Here is a 14,285-nt window from a genome sequence, read left to right on the forward strand (position 1 = left end):
CCCTTACTGGGCAAAATCCAGGAGGCCTTCGTAACAAATCGCCTAAGGACTTTTGTGGAAAACTCCCACTTCCTAAATCCCCATCAAGCTGGGTTTAGGCCCCAACACTCCACCGAGTCTATTGCCCTGGTGGTCCATGATGAACTCAGAAAGGGAGCCGATCAGAATTTCACGCAGGCACTGGTGCTCCTGGATCTGTCGGCGGCTTTCGACAGCGTCAACCACAATTTGTTACTCGATTGTGTCGAGAGCGCTGGCATCCGAGGCCCACCATTGGGATGGCTCATCTCTTTCCTCAACGACCGCTATTAAGCGGTTCGCCTTTCCAGCTTCTCGGAGGAGGAAAAAAGACTGACCTGCGGAGTCCCTCAAGGCTCCTCCCTCTCTACCCTTTTGTTTAACTTGTACATTCTCCCCCTGATCTCTAAACTCCAGAAAACAGCAGTAGTCATATTTAATTATGCAGATGACCTCCAGCTCATCTTTAATATCGACTCCTCTCCCTCCTCTATAGAGAACGTTCAATCCACCATGACCTTCATCAGTAACTGGATGAACACAAACTAGCTAAAACTTAATCCAAACAAGACAGAGCTGGTCCTCACAGGGCCCCCAGGCAACCCATGGAACTTTTTTTCCCCACTCCCTGGGATGCCCACCATCCCCAGTCAACTCGGTCAAGAGTCTAGGTGTCAACATTAGCAGTGACCTCTCCATGAAGGCCCAAATCAACTCGGTGGTCTCTGTCTGTTTTTTCCGCCTACGTCGAATCAGGAAAAGTAGATTTCTATCACATGAGGCTCTCATCCAAGTCACCCTGGCTCTAGTCATGTCTTGCGTCGACTACGCCAACTCACGGCATGCCCGAATTTCTGCATACCAATCCCACTGACTTCAACTGGTTCACAATCAAGCAGCTATGCTAGTCCATGGCCAGCCGAAGTTTAGCCACAGCAAACCCCTACTCAAGAGCCTACACTGGCTCCCAGTGACCCAGCGCAGCCTCTTCAAACTTGGCTGCCTGATCCACAGAGCCCTGTCCTCCCACAGACCCACCTTTATTGCTTCCAGAATTCATCATTATGTCCCTCCCCGCGACCTACGCTTCTCCAGTCTGAACCTCTTGTCCACTTGCATAATCAAACGAAAAAAACACAGTTGTTTGAGATTCTCGACCCAGGCACCACTTCTGTGGAATTCTCTCCCTCCGGAACTGCGCCAAATACCCTCCTATTCACAATTCAGGAAACCGCTTAAAACCTGGCTTTTCTCCCAGGCATACAACTAACTCTCACCCACTGCCTCAGTCTTAAGCCTCTCCACCCATACGCCAAGAAACCGCTGGTGAACGTGCGCTCTATAAATCATTTTATCATATAATATCATATCATTGCGTCTAGTCAGGGTAAGGGGGTACACTCCGAAAATAACCCTTGCTCACCCCCTTGGTAGCTTGGCACGAGCAGACAGGCAGTGTGTAAAGCATTTATGAACACATACAGCATCCTGTGACAACACTACAGATGGACACCACACAAGTTGTAGTATAAACATAAATATTTTTATATAGACTTAACACAAGACCACAAACTCCAAAAATCCACAATACTGTACTTTAAAAATGGTAGAATTAGCTTAGTTCTCTTAAGATGTAAAATGTGACACTTTGAGTTCAATGTAACTTAGGATGCGTAACGCTATACGACGAAAGTTTTGCAGGGAAGGTGATGCGTTGGTTCCTTACACGCAAGAACAGTGATGCGTAGGGTCCCTACTGAAGCGTAGGGGATGCGTTGGTTCTTCTCGGCCTGGGTAGGTGATGCGTCGGTTTCTTACTGTGCTTCCGTGGGGATGCGACTAGCAGCGCCATGATGCAATGAAGATCTGGTGCAATGAACAAAAATGGTGTCTTCTCCTTGATGTAACGATGCATGCACGCCCGACGGCCGTGCAGCGACTCAACGATTCTTCTGAGCTGCGCAGGCCCTGCGACACGCTTCCCAGTGATGCGATGGCGTCTGGTGCAACGTCGATCCTCTTCTGCTGGCTAAACCCTCATGCTTAGGGATAGTCTCTCCTCAGTCTCTTCAGTTCCTTTACTCAGCAAAGGATTCTTCATATTTCGCAACAATGATCTAAAGTTCTGGGGGCTTGGTCCCCTCTTTTATACTCTTTTTCCCTTTGTTCTCTGAAGGCAGAGAGGCCTTTGCCTAGTCCAAACCAGTTCTGGTCAGTCCTGGAGCATTTTGTTGACAAGACTCCTTCTTTCCTTTCACAGTGCAGGCCAGGGACATCAGACGCACCACAGGAGGTGGAGCCAGTATTGTGGAGGGAAGGCACAGCCCTATTCAGTCCCGGATGCAACTCCTCCCTCATATCTGCATGCAGATCTCTCTATTCAGCCCTGTGCTGACTCACCCTGTCTCCTGGAATCCCCCAGCCCATGTCACTCAAACTCCAGACAAGCAATACACAACCTAGCAGGGCCATGTTTGGATGGTTAGACAAGACAATACCCATGTTCTACAAGTGGTATATTCAAACACAGAATGTTAAAACCAACTTCACTAAAAGATGTATTTTATCATTCTGAGTTCAGGCATACTAAACTCGAATGTCTACCTAGTTCCCTGAGTCAGTTAGAATTATAGGATTTAATAATCACTTTGCCCATTCTGGCCTATGGGGAACATGCCACACACACCAGGTCATGTCCTATCTTTTACCTACAATGCACCCTGCCCTTGGGCCTACCATAGGGGTGACTAATATGCAGAGAGGTGTAGGTTTAGGGACTGGAAAGTAGGTGCACTTGCCCAGTTACCATGGCAGTACCAGACTGCAGACAGGCTCTGCAATGGCAGACCTGAGACACACTTTTACAGGCTGCTTCTGTGGGTGGCACAACCAGTGCTGCAAGCCCACCAGCAGAAATTTGGTGTATAAGCCCTGGGAACCCTCAGTGCACTGTACGAGGGTCTGACAAGTAAATCAAACCAACCAATCATGGAATCACTAATTCATACATCAATTTATAATAGGGAGAGCATATGCACTTTTGCACTGATCAGCAGTGAAAAAGCCATAAAACCAACAAAAACAGGTCAGACAAAATACAGGAGGAAGGCAAAAAGTTCAGGGATGGGCCAAGTCCATCAGTTCCCAATCCCAATGGCATTTTATGTCCCCTCTCTTCCAATCCTCAAGGGAATTATATACCCGCTAAAACCAATGGAAATGTCAGGTAATTGCTGTCTCAGAGGCAGAACATCTCCTCTTTGCCTTAAGGGCCCATTTGTAGCCTGTCCTTTTGATCCTCCTTTAAAGCAAAAGCATACTGATAAGGAAAAGTCGCAAAGTATTGTGCATAAACTTTGCATTAGGAAGATTCTCTGGAGAGAAACTGATATACTTTCACCCACAACAATCTTTCCCTCAAATGTACCACAAAACCCACGTCCCAGAAGCAGTGACATAATGCAACCACTGGATGTTCATGTGAACGTCACAATACCTTTAATGAGAAAGAGTATGGAAAGGCATACGTTGTCTTTTTCTATTTAAGGTCAAGACATAGTCCATCCGTTTGAGAGGCAGGAGACCCAAACTCATCCCAAGGACTCCATGCCTCAGGTAGAGCACATGGCAATAGTTGAAACCCTTTGGGAGTAGTAGATAAGTTGACCATGGCTGGAGCGCACTGTACTTAGATTCCGTATTCTCAGAGAGCTGAGGGTTGGCACGATATGGGTGGTATTACATAAAAACAACTGCAGAGAAGCAGAACTATCTTTGGAAAGCAATGAAGAGCTGCAATTGACAAAGGATGAGAAAAGGGTAGCCATAAAGGAATTCAGAAATGGGGAATGGGGTGCTGAATGATCTAGAAACTGAAGCACATATGGAACATAAGCTATTAGGACCATATAGATACAGACACAGTAGGTATGAGTTGGAGGTGGTGATACCTGAGTTAGATTATCACGTATTGAGTGAAAAGAAACGTTTTCAGTTTCCTACTAAATAAAAGAAGTAAAAGAAAGTTTCTTGACTCCCACGTTCTACGGGAAGAGTTTGCCAAAGAGTTGAGGGGCATATTTCAAAGAATTTGCATAGGGTAGCACAGCAATTCATTTTGCTGTGCTGCCCTACGAAAAATACCAAAGGGCAGGAATGCACTGTATTTACAAGATCCAGTGCATTCCTGTACTTTCAGCCGGCACCTGCGCACAATTAGCAGCTGTACACCTACACAGACACTCTTGCACCATGGAGCAAGAATGTATGTGTTGGTGGCATGATTGTTTTTGTGCAGGAAGGGCTACCTTCATGCACAAAAACAATCATTATAGGTGTTTTCCTCTTTCCATTTGAGCACCAGAATGCAGTGCACATGTACAGAGGAAAAAACGATGAGAAATCATGTTTTAACTACTCCTTATGCCTCTCCTGGGGAGGCACATGATCTTAATGCATTCCCAGATTTACACCATGTTGTAAATCTGTGAATGTGTCAAAACCTATGGCCGTACCATGGGAACAACCACTGCAACGACCAAGGCATGCCTCTCAGATGCAAAGTGAGGCAATGCAGGAACTTGTGCTGTGTTGCCTCACTCCACATCTACAAGGCCATGGAAAGCCACGCAAGTTGACTTTACATGGCCTTGTAGATATGTCTAAGCCTTGTGCATGACCGGAACATCACAAAAAGTGACGTTCAGGGGTCGCAATGGGCTTGTTAATAAGCCCCAGAGTCTGCACAAGAAAATGATTATGATGCAGCTGAATGAAAATTGAATTTCCTGGTTCATAAACTTGAATTGCCTCTGCTCCTTAACTATTTCCCGTGGCCAAAGATTATCACTGAAAAGGCTATGGCTGGTGTTAGACCTGACATCTTCAGTGTGGCATTCTCTCAAACTTTTTGTTTTAAACCCTTCCTTTTTTGTTGGTTTTATTTCTGTTGGCTTTATAACTCTGTGCACTTTACCACTGCTAACCAGTGCTAAAGGGCATGTGCACCCTCCTTCAAACATGGTAAAATTGGACAACACCTAATGGTCATATTTAACCTACTTGTAAGTCTCTATTCAATGATTCTACCTGTATCCAGGGCCTGCAAATTGAATGCTACCAATGAGCCTGCAGCACTCCTTGTGCCACCCACTATAGTAGCATTTTATACACGTCTCAGGTATTTCACTGTAGACTGTAGTGCACCTGCAAACTGCCTTTTCAACCTTGCAAAGTACCCATTTTGCCAGTCCTAAACCTTTCTTTTTAATAGTTATAAGTCACCCCGAAGCTAGGTCTAAAGACTCATATGGCAGGGTGCATTGTATCTAACAAGTAGGATGTGTCTACTAGCATTTTACATGTCCTGGCAGTGAAAAACTGATAAAGTCATTTTTCACTGTTGTAAGGCCTATGTCTTTCATTGACTAACACTGGTTTACCTTATTACATTTGATAAGTGCTAACTTTCGTTGGGGAGCAGATAGAGGCATGTTGTTTACGCTCACATGCACTGTCATTCCAAATCCTTTCTAACTCAGAATTCTAAAAATGGCACTTTAAGAAAGTTGGTCTTTCCTTGTCCCATCCATCTGTGCCTTGTGCCGGTATCCTGGGTAACATAACTAAATGGCTCTGCTGCTGGGATTTGTATGTTAGTCTTGGATCTGATTTGCTACACAAAGCATCAACATGAATGTATGTGTTAGAAGCTGTTAAATGACCTTTGATTCTGTGTCAGTGACGAGAGCTCCTTCTTGCTGACGCTGTCTCGGGTACTGCAAGGCATTTCTGTATCTTGGTGAAAGTTAAGGATCGTGCACAGGCATCTGATGGTCATTGTGTCTCTGCAGATAGTAGAAAGGCTGTTGGTGGCATTAGAGTATGTGTGTAAAGGGGCCTACAGTATGGGGTTTGGCCAGTAGTAAGGGTGAGAAACAGTAATGACTACATCACAGTTTTTTCAAACGTGGATAAGGCTGCCGCAGTTGTAAACATTCATATTTTGTTTTTTTCCTTTACAGCTTCTATGAGCACTCCAGAGGCTTCCACAGGTAGGCATATTGCAGTCTGCTGGAATTACCCACTACTGAAAGTCGCGCAGCACTCTATTATTATGGGGTAGAGGGTCCATGCAACTCTGCACCCTACATTACACAAGAGATAGTCAGGGCCATAACTCTACCCTCGTAGATTCAAGAGGTAGACAGATCACGTACTATTGCGTCTGCTGGTATTCAACAATATGTAACCCTGCACTCTGTGATATGCAACAAGCAGACAGGCCCAGTAATACGGCACCCTCTGGCATGCAAGAGTCAGGCAGGCCCTGTAATGCTGCACCGTCAGACACTCAACAGGCAGACAGGCCCCGTAACACTGCACCCTCTGACTTGCAACAGGCAGAAATGCCCAGTAATACTGCACCCTCTGACATGCAACAGGCAGACAGGTCATGTAATGCTGCACCCTCTGACCCGCAACAGGCAGACAGGCCATGCAATGCTGCACCCAGCAACATCGAACAAGCAGACAGGTTTTTGTAACGCTGCACCCTGTGATATGCAACAGACAGACAGGCCCTGTAACACTGCACCCTCTAATATGCAACAGACATGCAGTACCTCTAAAGCTGCACCCTTTGATAATCAACAGGCAGGCAGACCCTATCACGCTGCACCCTCTGACACACAACAGCAGACAGGCCCTGTAACGCTGCACCCTCTGACACACAACAGGCAGACTGGCCCTGTAAGGCTGCACCGTTTGACACGCAACAGGCAGACAGACCCTGTAACTCTGCACTCTGTGATTCGCAACAGGGAGACAGGTCTTGCTACGCTGCACCCTCTAATATGCACCAGGCAGACGGCCATGTAACACAGCACCCTCTAATATGGAACTGGCAAAGAGACTGAATAATGCTGCAACCTGTGATATGCAGCAGGCAGACATGAACTTTAGCGCTGCATCCACTGATATCCAAGAACAACAACAACGCTCCTCCCTTAATAGTCAATCTCCGACCCTTCTCATTTCCACATTCTACCACCACCCCTATCCCCATAACCCTCTCCTCCCTCCACAACCCTTTCCAGACCACCGGAGAAATTCACCACGACAAGGCAACTCTAGCGAATCGTAAAAGAGCCCCCAACCCGAGCACACCCCACTCACATCTCGACTACCTTTCTCCCAGCCTCTCAAACCCACCAAACTGCCATTACAGTCATTGAACACCCTACCAATACTATCCCCAGCCCTCTCTGCTCACCGATCCTGCCTCCCCCTCTTTCTAATCTGAACTAGACTCCCTCCAAACCCATACTATCCTCACTTCCCGGAACCTACAAAAACATTATCCTAGAAATCAGAAACATCTTACAACTTGCAGAAAACTCTCTCTCTAAACTCACTCGTCTTCAAAACTCTCTAGCTGCAGCCAACATTTACGTACACTCAAACTCCCCAACTTCTTAATGGACTTGGAAATCTAAACCTTACTACCTCGCAACAAGACTTATACTTGCCCCATAACAAATATGGAAGAATTTTCTATTCTCCCAGTCACTTGAACCCAAACAGAACATCCCAACTGAATCACAGAACCTCCAAAAATCACGAGCCTTCTTTAGAGAATGCCTCACATAAGATTTCCTGTCTCCTACTAATCTGCCGCTCAGCCCTAAAACACGCCTCTGACATTGCTGACCCATTCTAAACCTAAAAATGGACATAATCATCCTCACGGAAAATTGGCTCATTGAATCATCCTCGCCATGCCTAGACCTTCTAGTTTCCCCAAATTACAACATCATAAGACAAGACAGACCTCACATAAAGGGCAGAGGCATCGCCTGCATACATCGTTCCGACATCACCATCTCGAAGTTTCACTACGAACCCCTGGATTCTTGTGAATACCTAGGGATTTCCGTAAAATCTTCAGATAACTACTCCCACCAACTACATATACTCTACCATCCCCCAGGTAAGAACGCAGTATACACAGACCAAGGCGCACCTTTTATAACACCAGAGGGAAAAGGGATCCCCAGGATGTTTTTGTTTCATCTTAAGGAAGTGAGGAGTGATTCTATTTTTCGGAGAAACAGGAAAAGGGACTATAGGCATCCTTTTCGCATATCAAGTTTGAAATTAAAAGGGTTGGAATGAGAGCCATTAACTTTAGCATATGCTGGAGGATTTGAGTAGAAGACTGTTGTCATTCTGATGAAATCTTCACCTTGGTCAACATTATGGAGGGTTGCTTTCAGAAAGCTCCAAGATAGTTTATCAAAGAATCTATCATGAAGATAACTTTGTTTTTAGAGCATTGATCGCAGCAAAGAAATGAATTTTAAGGCTATGGAAAGTAGAACCTTGGTTGAACAAACAGACCAATCTAGTACCTACAGGAGACACTTACCTTTGGTGAACGTTCCATCAATTTGGGTATATAGTGGACTGTTTTGAAGAATTCTATAATTTTCTTTTCATGTATGCATGGTGGATGGTTCTTTTAGTTACTTTTTTTTATCCCTTTTGAAAAACAAAACATTTATTTGATGTTCTCAATGCATACTGGCCCACATGCATCAAGCATTTTTGTAGTCGCAAACGGTGCGATTCCTTAAAATCGTCCGTTTGCGAATGCAAAAGTGCTTTTTGGGATGCATGAAGCAATTTTAGAATTCGTAATATTTTTGCGAGTTCTAAAATTGCGGGTGCTTTTCAGAAGTCGCAGATGTGCGACTTCTTAAAAGCAATGCATCATTACTTTGACAAGTGGAAATTCGCAATTAGGGTTCCAAATTTACCGAGTGGTTGAACCACTCGGTAAATTTGGAAAAAGTGTTTAAAATGCTTAAAATGTTTTTTTTTCAACATTCATGTTTCACACACACATGTCCTTAGGACATGTGTGTGTGAAACATGATGCGAAAAATACATTTCAGGGGTGCATGGGGGGGTCCTTTGGACCCCCCCCTGCACCCATGAAATTTTCTAAGTGCCACTCGCAATTCCCTTTGACTCCTATGGGCCTTTTGGCCCATAGGAATCAATGGGAATTGCGAAAATTAACTTAAGAATTCGGTATTCATTTGGGATTCGGTAAAAATTGCGATTTTTACCGAATCACAAATGAATACCGAAAATAATGATGCATAGCATTTTGCACTTCTTAATTTGCGATTCCTTATTTTTCGCAAATTAGGAAGTGCAAAATGTCAGAATGATGCATGTGGGCCACTGTGTCATTTCTATACATATTTATTTGGCACTTCTGGTAACTAAGGGGCATATTATCAAGGACGACGTTAAAATTATCGCCGGTTTAGCGGCAGAAAACTGCCGCTAAAGCGGCGACAATGGGCTTGATAATATGCCCTGGAGAATTCCAATAGAAGCCCATGTTCACACCAGAACATGGACTTCTATTGGAATTCTCCCGGGCATATTATCAAGCCCATTATCGCCGCTTTAGCAGCAGTTTTCTGCCGCTAAACCAGCGATAATTTTTAACGCCGTCCTTGATAATATGCCCCTTAGTCTCACATGCTGACGGAAATGTGGTTGACTTTGATGGAATACATATGATGGTCCAAACTCAATTAATGTTTTTAGCACATTTGTGTCCTATTTTTCAACAAAAATCTAAAGTGAAATAATAGGCATTGTGCAAAAGTGCGAAGTGATTTGATACTATCGGCCAGATTCATGAAACGAAAATCGGCTCGCAAAGGGCCAGATTCTGAGAATCTGGCCCTTTGCGAGCGCAATTATTGCATTTGGGATTCATCATCCCAAATGCAATAATCGCTAATATAGAATTCGCAATTGTGCGAGGAATTGCATTTAAGGAATCTCAATTTGAGATTCCTTAAATGCAATTCATTAACCAATTTTAAATTGCGAATTCGCAATATTTGGCCGCTATTTACTACGAAGTCTGACTTCGTGGTAAATAGCGAAAAAATAGAAAAAAGCACTTTAGTGCAATTTCCTCAGTTGCATGTTACACACACACACATGTCCTTTGGACATGCGTGTGTGCAAGACCTGTGTAAAATTTCATTTCAGGGGTGCTACAGGGTGTCCTTTGGACACCCCTGGCACCCTTCAAATCGCATCCTTATTTGACATTAGCAAACAGCTAATCGCAAATAAGGAATAACTCCCCATTCATTCCTATGGGCCTGTAGGCCCATAGGAATGAATGGGGAGTTATTCCTTATTTGCGATTAGCAATTTGCTAATCGCAAATAAGGAAGATGTAGGAATTGCAATATTTTTTGCAATTCCTACATGAATCCCGTTTTGCAAGTCCTTAATAGCGATTCCTTATGAATCGCTATTAAGGACTCGCAAAACTGGATAATGATGAATCTAGCTGTTAGTTAATTAACTGCATGATTTGATTTCATGGGGGAAATTCTCTCAAATTTCTTTTTCACTCATTTGTGTGGCGATGTCTGTTTCCTTTTTAATATCATTCTGTATATTGGTTGTGCTTAAAACGAAAAACATTAAACAGAAAGAATGAGTGAGTGGCAATGGCAATGTCTTTGCTTTTTACAGGTACACCCCCCTATTATAGCACACCAGAGAGCGGTAGGTAGAACTGCAGTTTTGTTTGTTTTCTGTCCTTATTGCTGACATGAATTACATACTTGCATCTTCCCTTACATTTACACCACTATATTGCAGCAGGAGTCACTGTCATCTGAAGTACCTTCTGAGATGTTCAACTGTTTATTTATGTGATTCATTTTGATTTCTTCTGCAGTTTCATTCCCACCAGACAAGGGTACTGTTGTGCTTTATATAAAATCAACAGAAGAGAAGCAGAATTCTCTTTGCAAAGCAATGAAGAGCTGCAATTGACAAAGTAGGAGAGAAGGGTAGCCATAAAGGAGTTCATATACGGGTAACGAGATGCTGAGTGATCTAGAAACTGAAGCGCCTAGGGAAAATAAGCTATTAGAACCATATGAATACAGACACATTAGCTATGGGTTTAAGGTGCTGATACACGAGTTAGATTGTCAAGTATTGAATGAAAAGAAAAGTTTTCAGTTTCGTACCGAATGAAAGAATGAAAGGATATTTTCTTGAGACCCACGTTCTATGGGAAGAGCTTGCCAAATTGTTGAGGGGCACATTTACAAAGAATTAGCGAAGGGCAGCACAGCAATTCATGTTGCTGTGCTGCCCTACGCCAATTCAAGAGGGCATGAATGCACCGTATTTACAAGATATGGGGCATTGCTGTCCTTTCAGCCAGCACCGGCACACAATTAGCAGCTGTGCACCAACACAGACACTCTTGCACAATGGTACAAGGGTGTATGTATTGTTGGCATGATTGTTTTTGTGCTAGAAGGGACACCTTCATGCACAATAAGCATTTGCAATGCAATAGGTCTCGCATTTGTGAGAGTTTAAGGGATGTATGACGGTACAACGCGTGCTTTTACAACACGTACCGTTACCACGCAGGTTTTACAACGCAAGTCGTTACAATGACTTGCGTTGGGGGCGCTGGATAGTGAATAGTTTAATTTACTATTCCAACTCCAGTCCCCGTGGATAGTAGGGAAGGTGTTGGACAGTAAATTAAACTATTCCCTATCCTACAGCGCCCTCCAGCGCAAGTCGTTGTAACGACTTGCGTTGTAAAACCTGCGTGGTAATTGTACCAAGTTGTAAAAGTTTTGTCGTAAAGTATGTTTCCCGAGTTTAAGCTATTAGTATTGTAAATGAAAATGCCTTTTATTTCTGTTTTAAAACCCAAAACATAAATAAAAGGCATTGTCATTTACAATGTCAGTAGCTCAAGCTCGCGTAAATGCAAGACCTATTGTCCAGCCCTGGATGATGGGCTTCAGGCCTCGGTAATTTGTCGGTTCCCTTAGGAGTAGGAGTAGGAGAAGGAAGAGGAAGGCTTGAGGAGGTAACGCGCTGATTACTTAGTTGTAATCTTCGCTACTCCAGTTACCTTTCCTTGCTGACAGCTCAGGTGGTGCCCCTCACTCCAACCTTCGCTTGAGCCTCAACCCAGTGCTTGTTGTTGTCAGGACAGGGTGTTGGCGCTTAGAGAGGGGCCTCGAGGGAGGCCAGAGGCTTGAGGAGCTATTATAGGTTTGGCTTGGTCATGTGGTGTGCCCACCCGAGTGACATTAATATTGGGGATTGGAAAGGGTAAAGAAGATTAGCGTTAAATAATCAGTGCATTATCCTGCTCAGCTACCTGAAATATACGGGTTCCCTTCCTACCCAAGATGGGCCGTGACACTACTGCCGCCCCGAGAACGAGCAGAGCACCCTAACAGTGACATTCACACCGTGACCTGGACGCAGCTCCAACCCCCCCCCCCCGCCCGCTCCCTCCCTGCTGCACCACAACACGCGTCTAAATTGAAAAAACCCTGAAAAGAAAAGAGCCGCTGTCCAAATGTATCGCCCATGCGATAGATATTGGACTTTTATCAACATGGCAAGGATACAATTGTGAGAATACGGAACATGCTGTCACGTGAGCGTGCAAACAACTTCACACCGTAGGGGCGAAAGTTCTGCTGAAATAAACACGCTCGGGTGGAAATAAAAGCGTTGTTGGGGAACCTGTTGCCGTGATGTCCTCCGTTTAAGGGGGTGTTTTCTAGTTGCTAAATGTTTGCCTTGAGAATTTAGAAGATCTGTGCTCTAATCCCAGCTCACCATGTTGACACAAGCTTTGTGTGCTCTTGGGGCTCGCTCTTATCTCGTCTCTCTTGCCAACACAGTAGCCCCTCGTTCTCTCTTCATGGGTTCCTTTACCCCTGAAGAGGTCCATGCCTATTGGTGGGCATGGACATAGTGCCAACATCGGCCCAGGCCCTAACCTGCTCACGACAACTTCCCAAATAACAGACACTACACAATGTTTTTTGTTGGAGAAAGTTGTTGCAGCTTTATTTGCATAAACATTATGCCAACATGTTGGGTTATCTTACGGGCGATCCAGGGTGAGGCCGCCCCTCGCGACCTTCCCACCTGAAGAGCCATAAACCCCCCGTGATGTTAGCCGCGGGGGCGTTGTCAATAATGAGGGAATGTCTAACCCCCTCCCCCGGCGGACCTCCAGTCCACCCCTTACTCACGCCCCTCCCCCTACAGGGGGGGCTGAGCATTGCAGGCATCCCCCGGTTGCTCAGGTCCACAACCATTTGGTCAAAGAGTCCCATCAGAATGCATCAGGAGGCCCCTCGCCTGGGGGGGCGCAGTGCCAGGTATCTCGCAATTAGGCGCACTGAGGAGTACTTGGCACTTCCAACCTGTTTAACAATATAACTTTTCTTGCCCCTTCCTGGTCCGTTTTAGATCTCCTCAACCTTAGAGTCAGGACATCACCTGTCAGGACAGCATCCCGTCTGCACACGGCTACTCCTGATGTGTCCTGGTTGGAACTTGGAACCCGCCACTAGCTCTCCCCTTCTAAATGTACCACAGAAAGTCAGCGCAAAAGTTGCTGAAAAGAGAGCTGCTTCAAAAGCGGAGTGAGTGGCCCTCTAGACCCAGTGACCTACAGCCTGTTCATCCAGAGGCCTCCCTCGGCTCAAGCAAGGACATGTCCTTTCCACCTCTGGACAGCTGTGCTGTCCAGCAACCAAAATACCCTCTCGGTTCTGCCGCTGCACAGGACTGTGAACTGTTTCAGTAATGTCCCTGAACCTCTCAACTATCCCTACAAACTAAGCTTAGGAGATGTCCCTATTAGTGCTCCATCCCCTCCATTTCAGCACTGTCAAGGCCAATCGCACCCTCCTGTGAATGGCTCACTCGCGCACCCTGCACAAAGCCAGGCCTATCTATGTGTAGCCCATAACCTTGCATTTATTCCAGATAGTGTGTCAGGGTTCTGTTGAAACATAGTTTGCTTGACTGCCGAGTGCGCATTGCTCTGTCACGAATATTAATTTTTCTCTACTCCGTTTCCGGCTGCCAAGCTGCTGACCTTGCTCGCCCCAACCCTGGGCGAACTAAAGGCCTATACAGCTATCCATATGAGCAGCTGCTGTTGCTAATGATAGTCCCCTACAAAACTGGTAAACTAGATGATGTACCGTATCATTTACACATGGTGCAGCACCCCTTGGCCCTTCACATCAAGTTATACAAACGCAGGAGCACCTGAGCTGGCTACCCCAGGTCCAAGCTGCACACGCTTTACTCTAAGGAACTGTAACCAACGGAGCAAACGTCCCACAGAACTAACCCATTTG

The 14,285-nt window shown here is 45.2% G+C and overlaps 1 protein-coding gene across 22 annotated transcripts in view; it reads left to right on the top strand.

The window, feature by feature from the left end:
• LOC144755239 (scavenger receptor cysteine-rich domain-containing protein DMBT1-like) overlaps positions 1 to 14,285 on the top strand; it is a 593,569-nt gene that overhangs the window by 408,420 nt on the left and 170,864 nt on the right. For 15 of the 22 annotated variants that reach the window (XM_078643959.1, XM_078643958.1, XM_078643963.1 and 12 more), the window contains 2 exons: positions 6,042 to 6,071; positions 10,600 to 10,632. In XM_078643959.1, the coding sequence (XP_078500085.1) occupies positions 6,042 to 6,071; positions 10,600 to 10,632 (63 nt within the window). The remainder of the gene's footprint in view (positions 1 to 6,041; positions 6,072 to 10,599; positions 10,633 to 14,285) is intronic. The other 7 variants (XM_078643960.1, XM_078643965.1, XM_078643964.1 and 4 more) reach the window with 1 other exon arrangement.

This window comes from Lissotriton helveticus, chromosome 5_1 (genome assembly GCF_964261635.1).
Source record: "Lissotriton helveticus chromosome 5_1, aLisHel1.1, whole genome shotgun sequence".
Lineage (NCBI taxonomy): Eukaryota > Metazoa > Chordata > Amphibia > Caudata > Salamandridae > Lissotriton > Lissotriton helveticus.